This window comes from Coturnix japonica, chromosome 7 (genome assembly GCF_054131305.1).
Source record: "Coturnix japonica strain WE chromosome 7, WE-NBRP24, whole genome shotgun sequence".
NCBI classification, from domain to species: domain Eukaryota; kingdom Metazoa; phylum Chordata; class Aves; order Galliformes; family Phasianidae; genus Coturnix; species Coturnix japonica.
The window spans coordinates 21763928-21783602 of record NC_140669.1 but is presented as its reverse complement, the minus strand read 5'-3'; the positions used below and the strand labels follow the sequence as shown (position 1 = coordinate 21783602).

Sequence of the window (19675 nt, the reverse complement as noted above, 5' to 3'; positions counted from 1 at the left end):
TCCACAGTGTTTGTTCTACAGGGCTTAGTAATCAGGGATATTGGTTTTGTTTGCTTTTCTTTTTCCCCCTAAGACGAGGCTCAGAAACAAGACGTCCAGGAAAAACAATTAGCAGCTAGTAAAGAATAATTAACAGCATCAAAGGGCACCATAAAAGGCTGAGTTAATAACATGGTCTCAGCAGACATATAAACCTGTGCATTTCATCTGGAATCTGTGGCCAGCTGCAGGGATGTCTGAGCTGTGAAAGAGCTCAGTCTCCTAAAGCAGGCCTGATGCAGCAGTTTTGCTAGGCATGCCGCTCCTGTTGATTAAAAGGAAGTTATATATGGAGAGGGGGAACTCTGGTTGCAAAAAAGGACTGGGGAAGCTTTTATAGGGCTGTAGGATCAGTCCTGTGGAGAATAAAGAATTCACCGTGGGTTTCATGATGTATTAAAAGTTATAATGCGCAGAGTTGGATCCTCAGCTACCGTAAATCATCATAAGTCCTCTAACTATAACCAAGGTGTGCTGATTGATGTCACTGCGGATCTGGTCACCCCCTAAAAATAAAGCTCTGAGCTCCATCAGCTCTCCTTGAAGTCACTCTGTGTGTAAGGAGTTTAGCAGTTTGCAGGATCAGGCCTGCATTTAGAGAAGGGAGATGGGGGAGAAAGGCTTAACGTGGGCATAAATGAATACAGCAAGGCCTTGGCAGCGCTCATGAGAATGATGGTTGCTATCAGGTTTTACTATTGCCTGGACAGGTTTAAGTGTGTAGCCTTCTCATAGCTAATGCAGTTGCCCCAAATTCAGAGTAATAAAAACTTTATAGGCCTATGTTCTCAGACTGCAGAGTATGCAATATGTATTGGCAGGGCAGTGCGCATGGGGTAGGGGCTGAGCTGGGCAGGAATGACTGTGTCTCTCCAAGGTCTCAGGCTAGCAAGTCTGGGTCAGTCAGAGTGCCAGAAACCTCTAGGGACTTTCCCCGGCAGCTGTGAAGTTGTTGCTTACAGCTCTGAGTACTTTGGACAATTTCTGCCACATTTTGGCGCGTGTGAGAGAGCAGGGTCTGGTTCTGATCTCAGGTGTCATGTGCTGGAAGGGCTACCCCAACCACTGAAGTCATTGTTCCTCTATGGCTTTCTGCTTTGTTGGTGCGACATGGTACTGCACTTTTCCTTTCTGCACGTGCACAGAGGAGCTTTGCAGGAAGGTTTGTGTTGGAGGGTTTTTGTTCCCAGCACTCTCCATGGGATGTGAATGGTGGAAGGTTTCTCAAGGTCTTTGATTCAGTTTGGCTTCTGCAACAGTGTTGCTCTCTAGGAACCAGGAATTCACATCAGACCTCTGCTGAAAGAGAGGCTTGCCTGCACCTCTGTTCCCTCAGCTGCCATATGTGTACAAGTGTGAGACAGGGTTCATCCACAGTGCACCTGGGCCTTTGCTGACTCCCAGGTGTAAACCAGGAGCTAGCAGTTCAAGTGCCTGTCCCCCACAGCAGGCATTGCAAAGGATGGACAATGCCTGGTAGGAACCGTGACTAAATCAGTGAAAACAGTGCAAGATAAACACTGCCAAAAAGGAACGGGTAGGAGGGAGAGTTTTTGTTTTTAAGTGGCCTACCAGAAAGAGAGAAATGTTAACACTGTGTAATTGCCTGGACATTAAGCAGTATTAGCAGGTGATCATCTCATAATAAATCTCATCTGAATGTCAAAGGGTATGTTACAAGGATGCAAAGGTCTCATTGCAGCTGCAGGTGGGAATCTTAATGGGACCAGGAGTTCAGAATCAAAGAAACAGCATCTCAGGGCAGAACCTTACTTCTGACATCTGCTCATTAATAAAAGCACTTTCTCTGAAGGATGGCAGCCAATGGTCTGACTGGCACTCGGTCTGTGGGCAGACACAGTTCCCCCTGGCCTGATGTTGCTACCTGGCAGCTCAGGGAGTGGGAGCAGGGCCAGGCTGTGCTTCGTGCTCCAGCTGCCAGGAGTAAACAAAACACCACAAGTGCTTCCTTTGTTGCTTCATCCTTCTACATTTCTTTTACCTTATTAGGCTAAAGTTTCTTCCTTGTGAAGCATAACATTTACATTCCAAAATCCCATTTTAAGACCTACAAAACTATCTGCAAAAATCTTCATCCTCATATCAGATGTAGGCTTCCCTTTGGGGCAGGAGGTGCTTCCTCCCATCTTTGCACCCTTGGGACCTTCATGGAAAGGTCAGTGACTTCCTCTGGCCAGGCAGCTGGCCGGAAGGGGCTGCGGACCTGCGGCTGCCAGACATCGGAGTGAGAGCTGCTTGTGTGCAGCAGGCTCTGGGGGCTGGTTCTTCCCAGGGGGAGGGAGCCCAGACTACTAGGAGGTGGCAGTGATGGGCAGCTTGCTTGATGCTCATTACATTGCTATTGTTTCTCCAGAAGCACATCTGGGCTTTTCTTTTTTGGCTGTGTCCAGCTGCATTAAAAAGCAACTGCATCCCCAGCCATCATCAAAGGAGTAATTGATATAATTGAAGCCCTAGAAGATTCTGCTCTATCTCTGTGTTTCATCTGTGCTCTGAGGAAGTGCCTTACTTTGGGAAGCGCTTCAGATAAAGAAGACTGGGCACCTCCTGCACTTGCAGGTCCCAATGTCAGTCACAGCAGGTCTCCTGTTGCAGGAGGGTGGATGTGCTGGGGGGGGGAGGCGCTGGGCTGTGCTCCTCCTGTCCTGCAGCCATGGGGACACAGTGTGACAGCAGGGAACAAAAAGGAAGCTGAACACTGTGGTAAGAGGCCTGCCTAGCTACCCAGAAATAATAATAACCCTATCCCCTTGCGTTTCTTCCTCTGTGAACTGTGAGTGCAACTCGGGTGGAGCAGTGCATATGTGCTCGCTAAATGGGGAGGTGGCAGCCAGGAGGAAAGAGTGTGGGGTTGCTGCAAAGGGGCTTAGCTCTGCCACGTGGCATAGCGGTACCTGGGCAGCCTTGTATCTACCAGGGTTTATTTTTAATCCTAGGAGTGACCTGAACAGAGTTTCCCGGTGTGCAGTAGAAGCCCCCCCAACTAGTGCAGACAGGCAGCCCTCCTGCCCAGTTGCCATTTCTCTGCTCTGTCTGTGCTGCTTACTTGGAAAATCCAAGTCAAACTTCAGCTCAGAGTGAATCATCACCTCTATAATTACCTTTTCCATTTGTGTGTCCCTCCCACTGCTAGAGATGTCTCTTGGCCTCTGAAAGCTCCCAAGCCTGGCTACAAGTTCTGCCATCCCAGCTGCAGGCAGGCTGGACAGTGACACCCTGGGTGCTGGGACACTTCTGCTTGCACGTGGCACAGACACATGCTGTGCATCACAGTGGGAGGGTGCGGGCTCCCACTGCCAGCAGAAGACCTTTGGGCTGAGTCATAGTATCTGCACCAGAGAAACACTGTGTATTGTAAAGCCTAAGCCACAGGCAGGCCACGTCGGCAGGATTTTCTGGTGCCCTTCTGCCAGGCACCCAGGAGAAGGATGAAAGGATGCTGCTGGGGCTTTCTGCCTGGGCAGGATTTGGGGCTGCTGCAGTGGCTCGCAGCCCCCTCTGGTGGTACTCACCAAATGCTGGTGGAGGGCTCTGGAGATGGGATCTGGACTCCAAAAACAAGCAAGAGGTGGCAAATGGCAGACAGCCCAGAGCTTGCAGAGTCAGGCTGGCTCACCATGTCAGGCCTTGAGGGTTTCCAGAAAAAGGAACTGCAGCCACAGTAAGGAGGAAATTTGTGTAGTTGTCATTGCAGCATGATATGGTGATGTTAAGTAAAAAACACCATGTTCAGCATGACCAGGCAGATGCAGCCAGAGAGGCAGGGCACAGGCCGGGGCTGACATGGGAAGATGTCATATGCCAGTGCCCTGGAGCTGGCAGCATGTACCAGTGCTCCCAGGCCACATTGCAGTGGGACATGGTGGGCACTGCCAATCAGCAATGGCCCCGTGGCGGCATGCCATCTCCTGTGCTTCCAGGAATGGGATGTGGGGGCACAGCATGGCTCCATGTCCTTCTTGGAGAGAAGCCATGCACTTGGCCCCAGCCCCATACCCACGCAGTGGGGGAGCAGCACTCAGGAGCATAGTTTGGTCCTGCCCTGCTCACCCACTTCTCCTGACCATCTCCTTCAAACAGAAGCGTGATATTGCTAGATGCCCTCCTTCCATCAGCCAGGGTTAAGAGCAGACAAGGCAGCAATTATGGACAGCTAATTAGGGAATGTTTTTGAAAAGTTTGCATAATTAGCTCATTAGTAAACATTTTAGAAACAATGCAGTTCATCTCCAGATTGGGTAAATGCTTAGAAAAGAGAGATTTGGCACACTGCGCGTTTTTGGAGGGGGGTCTTCACTGGGGTGCAGTGGGAAGTGAGTGCCTCTCCTGCAGTGCTGGGGCTGTCGAGCCAAGGCTCTGCAGAGAGGAAGTCAGTGATGAGATGTTAAGGAAGGCATGTGCTTGCTCATACATTTGTGGCACGGGTAGCCAGAAGCAACATTTCTAACGTACAGGAAATAATTCTGTCTGGGTAACGCAGCCCTGTGGCTCAATTTGTCTTCAGTTGAGCTTCTGCTGTTTTTTCATTTTGTCCGGTATCCGCCATGTGGTTCATAATTCCTGTCAGCCGCAGCCGTTTTGCACACATGGCCAGCAGCGAGCGGGCTAGCAGTGGTGCTGTTTGGCCACCTCCAGGTGACTCTTATATTTGCTCTGCTGCCCATCCGCAGGGCTGGGAGGACTCAGTTCCCTCTGTGGCCATGCCTGACTGAGCCCTTCAGGGGGCTCAGAACCCTGGGTTGGTGGGGGGCTGCAGGCACGCTGCTGGACTCCAGTGTCTCACCGGCATCCGGCGCTTAGGAGAGCCAGGTCTTGTCCTGCACTGTGTATCCTGTTGGCATGATGACACAGCAGGGGCTGTTCCGGTGTCACCGGAATAATAGCATGAGACACCTCTCACCTCCTTCCTGCCCCAGAAGAACCAGCAGGTCACCCGCTTCTCCTCAGCCTCTGGGGGGGGAGTGAGGGGAGAGCAGGACCCAGGGGCTCTAGGGAGGGGGTGAGTATGGGGTTGGCTGTGGTGATGCCTCGGAATCCAGATGCCAGCTCCGTGGAGCAATCCCATTCAAATAGCCAATGCAGTGCTATAGTGTGCCCAGTGCCCTGCGCTCTTTGCATCATCCTCTGGGTTTGCAGAGGTGGCCTGAGGAGCCCAGATGCCTTTGGGGATGGGGTCTGGGCTTCAGTCACTCTTTTATCATCAGTCAATGGTATTAGCAGTGCTCTTCTGCATCACGGGTTTGCTGTCTCGGTGCAGGAACTGTAAGGTTTAGTGAATGTAAAGAGTGGTTGGCCAGAATTATATTTTTAAAAGCATCCTTTTTTTTTATAAGGAGCAGATGCAAAGCCTGTAAAGGCAGCAGGAGGTTTTACCTTGATTTCCACAGGAGCTGAATTAGGCTTTTAATGCGCAGCTGTTTGCCTTAGCTACACACAGTCTCTCCAGTGGGTACCGTGCCTATTGTCAGGCTGTGGTAGAAGGAGTGTCAGGCTCACCAGCAGTACTAGGGCTGGGAGCTGTGAGATTGGGGCCCTTCCCCGATATTGGCTTTCCACTCCTGCTTTCACATATCACTTTAAATTCCTCACCCTATAAAGAAGAGATGGACATTTGGGTGTCTATAGGCTCACTGACCAGTCTGGCTAGCAACAGTGCATTGCATGTTCCCTACCAAAGGCTGCTGTGTTGCAGCATCACACAGAGCAGGTCAGGGCGCTGCATACAAAGATTGGTTCTTTCCCAGCCTTTTCTGGCCAAGTGTGAATTCTGCAATTAAATATGAATGCAAAATAAAAAGAACAGACTGCAAAGAACAGACTGAAAATGGAAGAATTTTCTGGTTGCTTTTGGCCAGAGCTCAGCACAGAGCTTATTTGAAAGAACAGGGAGAGGTTAGCTTTCAGCGTGAGACAAGTTCTCCGTTTTCTTTAAATCAAGCGGCTGCACATCACCGTTGAATGGCAATGTAATAACACGTTGCAAACCACAGTCTGGTGATCCTGGAATTCCTTATAAGTTAATAGTAGTCATGGTCCGCTAATCACAGCCAGCATGTTTTAAGCAACTGTCTTTGATATATCAGTTCAAGCACACCACGGTAAGCTCTGCTTATGCTGACTGAGCAAGTAGATGGGTAAGAGCCTCAGAAAGAGTGAGTAACTTAGGTTGTTTCCTTCCTTGAATCCTAAGGGATTCATTGGACATACGTACAGCATTGCTGAGCAATCGCAGTCAAGGAAGATGGTAGTTTTAATGCAGCACCAGGTCAGATATGGAGATATGTCAGTTTAATAAATTGCTAGAAGCAGAGGCCGAGGCAGTGGGGTGAGTCTGGTGGCTAAAGACTTCCTTAGCCTTGATACAATCAGCACAGAAAGCAATGGGCGGCTGCTCTGCATGTGTGCGTGGTAGCTGTCCCAAATGTCACTCCTTTAGAGGAACAGAAGTCCGTGGCAAAGCCGTGTGCATGCACGGTGCTTGCATGCAGGCGGTCAGTGTGTCAGGAACCCCCTGGGGATCCACAGAGCACGGGCTGCTGACGGATGTTTCACAAGCAGGAGCCCCCCCGCCATTCCCTGCTGCCGGCACGAGTGTGAGGCATGTGCTCAGCTTCCTTCCTCTTCTGTGAGTGTCGTGTGAGGTTTTATTTATGTTGTTGTTTTGCAGTGGGAAGGGAAGGTGTAATGCCTGGCTCTCACGTGCCTTACTGTCTGTAACACTGATGTTGGGCTGATAATGGCAAGCAGGACTGAGGCTTGGGCTCTCTGTCAGCAGAGGGGACTGATTCATCACTGATCTCTGCTCACTGCACCTTGTTGAAGTTTTTTGACCCTTTTGATTTCTTAGGTTTTCTTCTGTGAAAATCCTCTTATTTTTCTGCCGATCAGGAGCAAAACATTTCTCTGTGTCTTTAAATATGGCAGATGGGGATTTCTTCAGATGTCCAACAACTCAATTGATGGAGAGACCTCAGGAGACCTCTCCTCTTCCCTGTCCCCCTTCTCAGCCTGTCTTTTCATCTGCAATCTGGAGATGTAAGGGCTGTAGTAATAGAGTGTCAGAGGAAGTAATTGATTCATCACACGCCGGGAGAGGAGTCTGTTGCCTTTAGTGTCAATGGAGCTGAACCACAGCCTGGGAGGGTGAGGGCGGCTTGTAAACACTGTATGGCTGAGCTGGCAGGGCAGCGCGGGCTGTGCTGGGTGGCACGGAGGGGCCACTTCTCAGGGGAACTAAGGCCCTCAGTGGGGCCTGTTGGGACCTGGGGGCTCGTGGCAGCAGGGGTACTGCAAGTGCCCACCTGATGCCCAGGCTGCTGGCATCAGGAGCTCCTCACCTGCATCTCCCTCTGCAAAGTGAGCAAAGGGAACATTTGCCCTCTGCCTTCTGCTTGCTCTACTGCTCTTCGGCAGTAAATTTTCCTCTGGTGGTTGTTATCTTTTATTATATACGTTCTTTTTTTCTTTCTGTTAGTGATCTCATTGCCTGTGAGTGGTGACAGTAAAATGACACAGAAAGCAGAGTCTGATTTTTTTTTCCACAGATGGATTGTAGCAGAAGGAGGAAAGCGCAAATGCAGTTTCCCAAGTGTCCTGCATTCGGGGGTTATGGAGGGCTGTGAGCTGCCTCAGCTCCGTTGCAGCAGCAACAGAAGGCTGGGTGCTTGGGGAGGGGGCTGTGCTGAACGCACTCTGTGTATCTTATTCCTGGTTTCACCATGATTTTTCCCCTCCCAAACACTACCAAAGGCATCTTTCAAAAACCAACCTCTGTAGCTAAAGATAGAAGGGTGAGGAATTTATAGAGATGGCTTTGGAGACAGAAATAAAATTAAACAGCCATGTGTAACCCCTGAACAACAGCCTGCAGAAAACCCCTGAAGTGCACATTAGCACATCTTGTTTTCTGGGATAATGAATGGTTCTCCAGACATGCCCCAACTGAGAGCCCTCCTCCACCCATCACACTTTCCTGCAGTGATCTGGGAGCCCTGAGATAAATGGCGCATGGGGCAGCAGACAGTGGGCTAAAAGCTGCCCCTTCCTGGACCACAGGAACAGCTTACAGATATGTTTTATTCTTCTCTTTGCAATATGCATCTTAGCTACATTTTTTTTTTCTTTTTTTTCTTGTCTGCATAACTTAACAGTTGCTGCTGAGACTTTTCCTATCAGTGGTGCTCGTATGGGGGTGAAAACAGTCCAAGGAATATAAATAGAGGCTATTTGTAGTTTCCGTTTTTTGTCTTAGAGGCATTTTTGAAGTTCTCCAATCTGTTAGGGTTATTTTCTCTGTCTGCCTCTCTCTGTCTTTATTTTTTTGATGGGGTGACTGGATTTTTCTCATTTCTCAGAAACTCTGGTCAGATTTCTGCGGAGATAAAATACTCCAACACGCAGTGGAATGATTACAAAACCCCACAGCGCTGTGGTTGCACAAGACGTAATTGGATGCAACAAATTCAAAACAAACTTTGGAGAAATCTGAAGCAATTATGCACCCCCAGCCCAGCCTCAGCTGCAACCAGACTGTGATAGTTTCAGTTGCCGAAATCTGGTGAAATCCCTCCAGATGCAGAGCAACGCTGGCCTGTTTGTCTCTGCTGCTCCAGGTACACCCTTTGCCTTAGCGTGGCACAAATGGCTCTGCAAGCTGCAGGCTGAGAGCAGAGCATCCCTTGCCTCCAGTCTCCCAGAGTGCAGTCCCAGGCAGAGCAGATCTGCAGTCAGGGCAGGGGAGCGATTAACCCCATCCTGAGACAGGGCAGTGAGCCTAGGTCTGCCAAGAGCCACAGACACTAGCTGACTGTGCCGTGAGCTTTTAGGCCTGAACGCACATCCATTTTAGGACCCATGAGGACTGATTCTCTTCTCACCCCAGGATAAATTAGGAGTGATTACCCTTAAAATGATGAGTTACACAAGTGTAAAACCAGTTCAAATCAAAGGAGAATCAAATTCATCTGCTGTATTTATAATTAATTACTCTGATTAAGAGCTGGCAGTTAGGATCAAACTTCATTGCTCTTGTTTCATCAGACTGCAAAGGTGTTTGCCTCTGGTATAATGGCTATAAAAACACTGCTTAGAAGTCCTCTGTAGTCTCTGCAGCCATTTCACCTTTGAAGGGTATGCCATTCAGTAGCTCAAGATTGTGTAAACATAATAGAAAAGTTTTGTCTTTCACAAAGTAACCACCCATGAAATGAGGATTTGGTTGGAAGGTGGCTTAAGAGAGAGCATGGAGATGGGTGGCGACACAGAAAAATTGACAAAGGCAGCTAGCATGTAATGGACCTTAATTCTAACTGCCCCTTGATTACAAAATAAGTGCTGAGCTGCCAGCTCACCATTTCTTAACCATCTTTATGCTGCAGCTGCTATCTCATCCCTAAGCTTAATTCAGCTTTTTCCTAGAGCATCTTTAAAAAATGTTGTGCTTTTAATAATAATTTGCTGGGGGGTGGGGGAGAACCACCCTTTCAAGAGAAATGCTTGCATTTGCCTGCTGGCGTTGTGGCTAAGCAGGTCCCTGCCTCCCTCAGCTGTGTGCAGAGCATGAATGGCTGCTGAACTCCACTGGCATTGCAGTTACTCTTCATATTCTTAGTAGATGTGCTTGAGATACCAAGACATGTGGTTCAGGCAGACCAGAGGTCTCGAAGGCTTGAGTCAACACTGGGTATTCCCAAATTTGGGGCTGTTGGCATGCAGTCAGTACCTATTTGTCTCTCTGTCTATCTAGGCCAGACTCCTCTACTATAATATAATCTGTCTAATCAAGGCTGGCTTCTATTCCTGGCCATGTTGCAAGCTTCCTGTGTGACCTTGGACCAACCACTGCTCTTGTCTGCCTTCCCACCTTCCAGGGTCTCGTGAGGATCCCCTCATTAATGTTTGCCAGGTGCAGGCACGAGCCCCTTGGAAATGACTATAAATAACAGCTCCAAATTAAACGGTGGGGAAACTCAGGTCGGAGCCTTGAGTCTCTCTGGCCCTGGCAAACACTGGAGCCCAGGCATAGCTGTGTGTGAGCCTCACCTTCTCCAATGATTGCTCCAAGAATACTGCCAGTGTTCCCAGGCCAGAGCTTCCCTGAGTGGGCTTTGAAGCAGGGCTCACACGTGGTTAGGTACTATGGCTGTGAGAAAAAGAAAAAAAAAAAGATTTATTGTTTGTGTTTCTCTCCTCACTAAGCTAACGTCCATGAAACATGTTTCAGTGAGGAAGGACCCAGTATCTCTACAGAGCCGAGACTCAGGGGCAGTAGGTTTGTTAATTAAGTGTGGAGTAGTATGAGTCCCAAAACTGCTTTTTTTTTTTGTCTGTGTGTCTTAGGGAAGGGAGCACCAATTAGCATGGCACGTCTCCCTTGTGCTGCTCCCCAGGCAGGGCATAGTGCCTGGAGCTCATAGTGTATGGGTGGGCACCAAGGAAATCCAGGCTGGCCTCAGACAGCGGAACACAGCTGGCTGTTCAGGAGCCCATGAGCTATTCTGCGACAGAATGGGGTTGAAAGGTGGAGTCTCTTCACCGCTGCAACTGGGGCTTGTTGCTGGCCTTTATTGAGCCTAGCAGCCTTTTTCAGGGGCCAGCAGCAAAGTGACTTATTGAAAATAGAGAGCAAAAAGAGACTAGGAAGCAGCGAGGGCTGACTGAGGGAAAAAGCAGGCAAGCATGAGTAATACAGACATTAGAAGTGCTTTATAATTAGTTTATAAAAGCTCTCTTAACATCCGCAAAGCACTTTCTACTAAAAATCTTTAATAAAAACACAGCAATATTTGTAAGCATCTTACATTTTCCATTTAATTCTGTTAAACAGCTACAAGAAGAGCGTCTAAGCACTGCACTTCCCTCCGTTCTCAGCCCCCCATTGTCTGTGTAGTTAAAAGCACTTCAGCTTTGCTTCCCTGCCTTAAAACTCCCTAGTGCAAAGTCCTGTGTTTGTGGTGGTTTCAAATCTGCTGGCTGGCCCTCCCACTCCAGCAGTAGCTGAGAATATTCTGCTGCTGGAGAAGCAGCCGAGAACGGCCACCTTCCCTACAAGGAGACTTGCTTATTCCATTGACTGCAGATGTGAGTTACGGATGCTGTTCCCGGCCTTCACATAGCAATGATAGACTCACTGGAGCAATGCCTGGATGGGGAGAAGAAGTGGCCGTGAAATGTGGCCTTGGAAATAGCCTGCCCAGTGGAGGTAATGCCAGGGAGGTCAGCCCACAGAGGTGATGATGCATGCTGACTGAAGTAATGGATTTGGTTATGTGAGTGAAATGCAAATTGCTGGGTACTGGTCGGGGTGGTGTGGATGCTATCACTGCGTAACTGTCCCACCCAGCTGTATGTTAGTCTGTAATTATCTGGAAATGAAATGTTTAGACCAAAAAGTGTCCCCTACATTGTACTTTCTTCCTTCGATTTTTATTTCTTGTTTTTCACATAAGAAGAACAAAGTCTGGAAACAATGCTTAAACTTAACAGAAGCAAAGGTCTGGCCAGTGACCCAACATGAGGAGAGTGGGGTTTATCAGTTTGTTTGATTGTGGGCCAAGGCATGGACGAGACCAAAGCACATGATGCCAAAAGAGTCTGTGGTGGGATTAGTCAGTATTTTTTGCTGAAGTTTTAAAGTCTCTTGTTTTGGACCAGGAGTCTTTTGTATTTTATTTTTAAAGCTTGAAACTTAATTGCCATGTTGGAGAGGAAGGAGGTGCTCCCCCTCATCTGGGCAGGAGCTATCTCCTGACCGTAACACGCTCCCAATTCGTGCTCTGTTTACATGACCTGAAGAAAGGGAGTTTTGCCTCATGAGGAGCAGAGGGCTTGAGCCAAGATTTTTTAGCTAGGAACAAAAACTCATATGTGTTTATATTAATTTTGTATTTGGCAAAAAGGATTCTCTGACCTTCTCCTAGGGGCTTTTTTAGCTGTTTGTAACATTTGATTTATTAAGGATTAGTGGCAGTAAGAGAAAGCTTGGTTAGATGCTTGGATGAAGCCAAACAGGGTTTAATTCAGAGAGAGGCAAATATTTCCTGATGGTTTACTTACTAGATTCATTCTTTTAATTTTCCATGTGCAGATTGTCCAAGAGCAGATTGCAATATTCCCAAATTGTTGTATTATTGGAAGTCATTCACCCATTCAATAAGCAAATATTTCTTGGTCCAGAATTTGCTTCTGAAATTGCCAGGGCTCCTAGTGCATTGGGTGGTTGAGAAGGCATGTGGAGAGCAATAGGCTGCTTGGTGTGCTGGCTGCAGCAGGAGCTGCAGCACTGCACGCCAACAGCTGAGGCTGTGTCCCGAGTTGGCCAGTCATAACCCTATGAGGACACAAGACATGTTTCCTTGAGATGCAGCTAACCTGTGCCTGTGCTATGCAGATGGCAGCTTTTCCAACCCGGTACGCTAACTGTGTTTTGCCAACACTCATATTTTCAACAAATTAATTTTTGTTGCATGTTCATTATTTCAGTAGCTGCCGGCAGTCCTGCATCACAGACATATACTTCAGATGTGGAAGGGCTGCACACACAGTTGAGATCAAGGAGTTATTTAGAGAACAAAGTGTCCCTGCTGTTTGCTCAGCACTACTTTAAACAAATAGACAAACAAGGAGGAAAAAATTCTACTTAAAAGAAGCACTGACACTGTCCTCTGTGTTCTTCCTCCCAGGGGAGAGGATGGGAGCAAACCACACGTGATGGACATTAGTGGGGTCACAGCGGGTGCCGCTGGGTGGTATTGGGGCAGTATGGGGTCATGAGGTGATGGGGATCTGCCCAGGAGCTGGGGATGCCCATCTTCACTTACATCCCTGCACTTCCACCCACCAGCTAAGCCAGGTGCTCTTCCTGTGCCAGTGCTTTGTTTCAGGACTGCTTAGGTTTCACCTTGGCCAAGGCTGTGGCATTTGTAACAGAGTTAAAGGCTGAGCGATTAGAGCTAACTCAGTGCTGGGTCCAGCGCTGACAGGATTTTATCTGCAGGCATTTTGCTTCTGGCTTTCAGCCTGATTTAGTCCCAGAAAGGAGTGAAACCGAAGCTGCTCAGGCCATCTTTCTTTGTGGAGGAGCACAGTGCGTCTCTGTAAGTTTGTTTTCAGGCTGTTGCCCGCCAATGTGAGCTTTGCGGAGCGGGAATGAGTCACATGAGGATCGCTGCATCCAGCAAGCTACTTCTCCTTTCAACTCTTGATTCCCAAACACAAGATCTTGTGACAAAGAAGAAAGGCAGATTTCTGGCAGTGTGGAGCTGCTGCTTCCCTCCCAGCCCCACAAGAAGAGCTGTAGCATTGTTCAAACAGGTTGATAACAAAGCGAATGAGCAGTGGAAGGGAGATGGGCAGTGTCTGTAAATAGCAGTGTGCTGGCCAAAGATGAGGAGAGGGGCGGGAGAGCACGGGTGTTAGGAGACAGCTGAAGAACAAGATGTTCGCATAAAAGCTGTTTGTTTCTTCGCAGCGCACGCAGCCTGATACTACCTTGCCATTAGTCATGGCCCAGACGAAGGAATCTGTGGGAGTTTCCCCTTCCAGCCAGACTTTGCAGCTAGCCTTTGTCTCAGCATCAGGAGGCAGCTCTCCCAAGCCAAAGTGTTCCTCCCCAGAGCCAGGGGCTGGGCGGGTGGGCTGGTAGAGCAGGTGGGAAGGCAGGCTGTTACAGGGGTGCAAGGGCTGGGCAGTGGTGAATGTGGTTGCCCATCTCTTCATGCAGAGCTTCTCATCCACGGGAGTCTTTGTTAGTACTTAACAGGAGAGAATTGGTATTACCGTCCAAAGCCTGAATAAGTATAGCAGCCACACTTGTTAAAGTGCCAATACAGTGTCAAGAAGGGCACGATGTACACGATGTGTAGTATGATGGCACATAGAGAGGGAAGTGAAGGAGAGCAGGCCAGGAGTATTGGAGTTTGTCTTCTCCTTTACCAAAGGAGTTTTGTAAAAGTATGGGCAAATTGCATCCAGAAGTCTGCAAGTTGTCTGTGAAGTTGAAGTGAATGTAGGTGCAATAAAAGAATAATTATGTGAGGTCACAGTAGAGAAGAGGGCAGCCAGACAAAATGGAAGAATGTGTGTATGTGTGTGTGTGTAGATGTGAATGGCTGAGTCTCAGGAACCTGTTTGGAAGGTAGTTCTGTGAAATACGCAGATAAATAAGTGCTTAGTGTGTGTCCCCAGCATGCTGAAGAACTCTGACAGATGGTTTTCCTGTCATCTCCTCTGCCTCATAGGTATGACTTCATTGAGATCCGAGATGGGGACAGTGAAGCAGCCGACCTGCTGGGCAAGCACTGTGGGAACATTGCACCTCCTACCATCATCTCATCGGGCTCCTCTCTCTACATCAAGTTCACCTCGGACTATGCACGGCAAGGGGCCGGCTTCTCCCTGCGCTATGAGATCTACAAGACAGGTCAGTGGCTGAATCAGCGCCTGTCTGCTGGGCCGTGTGCCACGATGATCTTCACAAGGAGATGTTGTTGGCCACTGTTGCTATATGATGTTAGCACATTCATGTTCTTTGCAGATAAAGGGCTCTTTTTTTTTAGTTTAGTTTGCTGTGTTTTTAGTTTGTTGGTTTTTTTTTTTAAAATTTAGGTAAGCCATCGTCTCACTTCCAGTAAGGTAAAGATGCTAGAGTGGGAAATGATAGTACATTTTTGGATCATAATGTTGCATCAAAAGCAGGATTCCTTGTTATACACTCCTTTGAATTCAAGGTCTCAGAAATGTCTGTCTTTCTTCATGGCATGTGTGGAGCTTGTTAGGGCTAAATGGGGATTGTCTTTGGGTTAGGAGTGTATGGAGCTCCCCTCCCGTGGAGTTGCGATTGAGGAATGATCAATGGCACTGTGTTTTCTTCTCCTGGAAGCTGGGTTTGTAACTGGGGAGCTCTGGTTTTCAAGGGACTGCTGTCAGCAGAGCTGTCAAGGGTAGAGATGGTGCCTTTCCAGGCAAATATGAGAGGAACTATTCATAATTCTGGTTAATACCAAACTATTATTGAGAAAAGTAAAAGCTGCTCAAAGGCCTTTTAATAGTGTTTCTGTCTAAATATTTGTCTGGATTGTGTGTCTGGGAAGAAGGCGTGAGAGCATAAAACCCACTCAGTGTGCTGTGTGTGCGGGTGAGCAAAGTGTGCCTGCTTGCCGAGGGAGCGGGAGCATGTTCTGCATGGAGATGCAGTGCCCACCCTGTGCCCACATTCCTGTGGTGGTGCGTTGGAAGAAACACATGTGCAGCTCTCATGTCATCACATCCAGCAAGAAAAACGTGCCTGTGCATGGTAAAGAATCAGAAGGGAACACAAGACTGCCTCCCCTTCGCAGAGACTGATGACTGATCCGCCTCTGCAAAGAAGAGGCAGGAGCACAGGCACCAGTGCCCAGGGACCATGTGGCAGGCAGGTTCACAGGCACCCCTATCTGCTGCTCACAGGTGGAGGTGGATGTGGAGACTTTGCTGCAATGGGTCAGGGATGAGATTCCTCAGTTTTACTGTGAGATGGCGAGGACAGGGAGCATCTAGAGGTTCTCATGAATGAGGAAAGTGCTGTTGCTGGTGGTTGCCTGGGCTGTATAGTCAGCCATCAGTCTGGTCTGGTGCAGCTACTTCAGGCCACTGCTGGTTATTAATGGTGAAGATGTGGACTGATTCAGCTGGCTCTTGGGATTTGTTAAGGCCAGTTGCTATCACAGAAGATGGCAGAGTGCCTGTGTTCAGGTGGGAAGACTGGTGACCCTGCTCAGCATCCCTTGACATTCCTTCCTGGTACACACACACATTCCAAGCCCAAGAGGCTGGGTATGGAGTTGTGCTGGTTCCCAGATCAAGTCCGTGCCCTGCCTTGGGGCACAAAGTGGTGTGAAGTGATCCAACTGGCAGATGGCAGAGGTGGCCAGCGGGAAGGAGTGGGGCAGCAGGCAGGAACTGACTGCCAGTGTCGGGAGCCAGGAAGGAGACAAATTCATGGAAAAAGAGATCTTGTTGCTGCTGGGAGGGAGAGAGATGGTGTTGGCTGAAGGCTGGATATGAGCTTGTGTCCCTCGATGGCGATTCCTGCAGAGTTGTCATGCCTGAAGTTGTGCTGGCACTCCTCTATCCACTGTTCTCCCACTACAGGCAGCTGCCCTCTCCAGAGAGAGACGCACTTTCTTCCTGCCACAGACCACAAAATTTATCTTGGTAATGCAGATTTCAACACAGAGGACTGGGAGCACCACACCACCTTCCCTGCCCAGCCCTGTCTCTGCCAGGGATCCCAGGAGAGGAGTGCAGAAGGCACCGCACAGAAACAAATGTTACCCTTTGTTTTCGGGCACCTTCAGTCTGAGCTCCCAGGGGAGTTTGCAAGGATGTCACCAGCCTTAAAGGTCACTGGATTGTCATTGTCCACATCAGTAAAGGCAGCAGTGCTGCAGCTTCTTTCTTCCTTAAAGGTGACCTAAAAAAGCAACTCTTTTCAACTGAGCATTTATTTCCACACCTTGTGCTGAATTTTCCTTATCACCATGTGAGAGGGACAATCTGCATACAAACAACTGCATACCAGTCTCTGGGTCCCCCTGTTGGGACTCAGTCAGCGGTCTGTGGGCTGACAAAAGAGCCCAGCTTCCCTGCTGCTCACTTTGTGAATCAGCTTGGTAGGGCTGGCCTGAGCCCTCCTCGCTGGGCATCAAAGTGTGCTCTCAGGCTGGTCCGTGCTGCTGAAGCCAGCAGGACTCCTGTTTATTATCTGCAGCATCCTTATGAAAAGGCGATCATTGTTTGCTGGTATCAGCCAAGCTCTAGACAAAGATGCCAAATCCGATAAGAGCTCCACATGAGGAAACTTGTTGTCGAATACAATGACATAGTTATGTCTCTCTCCTGTCTCCAGAGGACAGTTCCTTACTCCTGACTCTGGGTTTTTGTCTTTGATTTTCTCCCTAGCTTGGAGCTTGCAGTATTTTGTTTATCTATTTGTCTTTTCAGCTGTTTGGAATGAAGTACACCCTTATCCCCGTTCACAGCATTATGCTGTGATTTGTGTTTGGCCTTATTTTTTGCCTCTGCATTTTACCCCACAGGTTCACACCAGAAAAGCTGGCTGCTTCATTAGGTAGTCAATTAAGAGGCTCTCCTGAGTAGCTCTCCAGCTAGGCACTGCATAATGTGGTGCCGGGATCCTGCCATTACTGCGGGCTGCTGGCCTGACTCCTGGAGGTTAATGCTGAATTGAATAACAAGTCTCCCATTAGTCCCAGGAAGGCTCGTGCTGCCTGGAAGAGATGGAGCAGAAGGGTCTGTAGAGGAGAAGGCGGGTGTCCCAGCAAAACCAAAGCTGAAACCTTTGTTAACACCAGGTTGCAGCAGCGGCTGCAAAGCTCCGTAACATCTCCTTTCCCCTCCAATAGCTCCAGGCTGCAGATTTCTGTTGGCCATTGTCCTGCCTCCACAGAGCACTGGTTTCAAAGTCACCGTGGTATGAATACGTCACAAATTCCCCTTTCGCTGGCCACCCCGAGGCACCTTGGCTCTCTGAGAGGGGGCACCAAGCTGCGGCGGGGGCCAGCACAGAGGTCAGCAGTAAATAAGAGGCAACATTGTCTGCCCGACTTGCAATGCAAAGGTCTTCCTTAAGGATAGAAATAACTTGCATTTCTGGTGCGGACGGCCAAATCTGTGAGAAAGGGGCTCTGTTCCCCCTCTTGGCAGAGCCCCCTGCCGCAGCCCCATCTCCCCCACCCTTGCTGTGGCAATTGAGCACAGCCATGTACTGGTGCTGCCCTGTCCCTCACAGAGCTGCAGGGGCACAGCAGGCTAACTGCTCGCCTCCCCAGGGTTGCCAAGGTTCCCAGCTGACAGTGGAAACATTGGCACCCGCTGGCCCCTCTGGGTCTTTTCACTGTCTAAATATTTGCACTTCTTGATTTTCTCGAGGAAACTGAGACATAGATATCGAGAGAGGTTGCAGGAGATCAGCCCCTGGGGAGAGCTTTCTTGAAATAGATGAAGTCCCCATTACTCTTCTGTTCCTTCCCAGGACAGCTCCCTCACTACGCAGGGGCTCCTCCATCATGCCTGGAGCTGTGGTGGCCTGTTGCCAGCATGGCTGAGTCAGTGATGATGGCAGGCAGTAGGTCACCCTTTCAGGAGCCAGTAGGGGAAGCACAGCCCAGCTTGGCACCGCCTCCCTTCCCCTCCAGAGCTACCACCTTGGTGTGGGGGGCGCAGCAGGGGCTGATTTGCCAGCTCACAGCCCTGGCTTTGAGTGGCTTTGGATGGGATCACTTTCCTAGTCCTGTTTTTGGAGTAACTGGAAAGGGGATCAGCAGAGGCACATGGGTTGTGCATCTAAAACTATATGAGGGATTTAGATACACTGTCTGCTCCATTGAGTGCACAAACCTTGACTCTCCAGCCATGGAAAGCTTTGAAAATCAGTTCCCATCCTTGCAGGCAAAGTCACACAGCTCTTGGGTCACGGAGATTTCCAGAGTACACAGCCCCTCTAAGCTCAAAATGGGGTTTCCATAGTCTGTCAAGCTGTTGGTGTTAAGCTGTGTCATATTAAGACTGGGGTTTTCCTGCTGTTATAGGCTCTGAGGACTGTTCCAGAAATTTCACTGCCTCCAATGGTACTATTGAGTCTCCAGGCTTCCCTGACAAATATCCACACAACCTGGACTGCGTCTTTACCATCATAGCCAAGCCAAAGACAGAAATCCTTCTCCACTTTGTGCTCTTTGACCTCGAGCATGACCCTCTGCAGGCAGGGGAGGGAGATTGCAAGTATGACTGGCTGGATATCTGGGACGGCATCCCTCAAGGTAAGCCATGGGATGCCACTACTGCATCCTCAACACCTCTCCATGTCTCACAGAACTCCAGAGCTCTGTGCTCTTTTTCTTAAGATCAAAGGTGCCTAACCTTAGAGGTGACTGCAGCATCCAGCCTGGCATAAGGGCACTCTGTAGCTGGCCATGGGAGCAATGTGCTTGCAGAAGGCTGCATGCATTAATCCTGAAACTAAAGCTCTGTTGTAACTACTGATCTAAAAAGTCCCCTGGGACACTCCCACAGAGCACTGATCCTCACTAAGAGAAGGGCAAAGGGTTCATGCATGCTGAGAGGATCTCCCTACCCTGAACCAGCACTGTGAAACAGAGCAAATTGGAGCATTTCCCAGCAATTGCAGAGCAATATTTGCTGCAGTGGATATTTCTGCGCAGAGCACTGCGTGGCACTGGGCCAGTGGATATAAAAAAGTAGCCCATCCTCAAAACCTGCCTTTCTTTCATCCCAGTCTCTCCTGCTAAGGCATCCATGGTGAGTGATGCCAACCTAATGGTGACCCATGAGGCTGGGGAAAAGGCAGGAGTTACCTCTGCTGCTCTTTTTTTTTGCAGTTGGCCCATTGATAGGCAGGTACTGTGGCACTAAGATGCCGTCGGACATTCGCTCGACCACCGGAGTCCTGTCGCTCACCTTCCACACTGACCTGGCTGTGGCTAAAGATGGTTTCTCTGCTCAGTACTACTTGATCCAACAGGAAGTGCCTGAAAGTAAGTTGGAAATGTCCTGAGCATGTCTTGGGCAGTCGTGTTGTCTGTATCAACTAAGCACT

At 49.1% G+C, this 19675-nt stretch overlaps 1 protein-coding gene across 6 annotated transcripts in view; it reads left to right on the top strand.

The window, feature by feature from the left end:
- The window catches only part of NRP2 (neuropilin 2), an 80551-nt gene that overhangs the window by 12181 nt on the left and 48695 nt on the right, over positions 1–19675 (top strand). For all 6 annotated transcript variants that reach the window (XM_015868262.3, XM_015868259.3, XM_015868260.3 and 3 more), the window contains exons 3-5: positions 14298–14479; positions 18648–18878; positions 19458–19613. In XM_015868262.3, coding sequence (XP_015723748.2) covers positions 14298–14479; positions 18648–18878; positions 19458–19613 — 569 coding nt within the window. The remainder of the gene's footprint in view (positions 1–14297; positions 14480–18647; positions 18879–19457; positions 19614–19675) is intronic.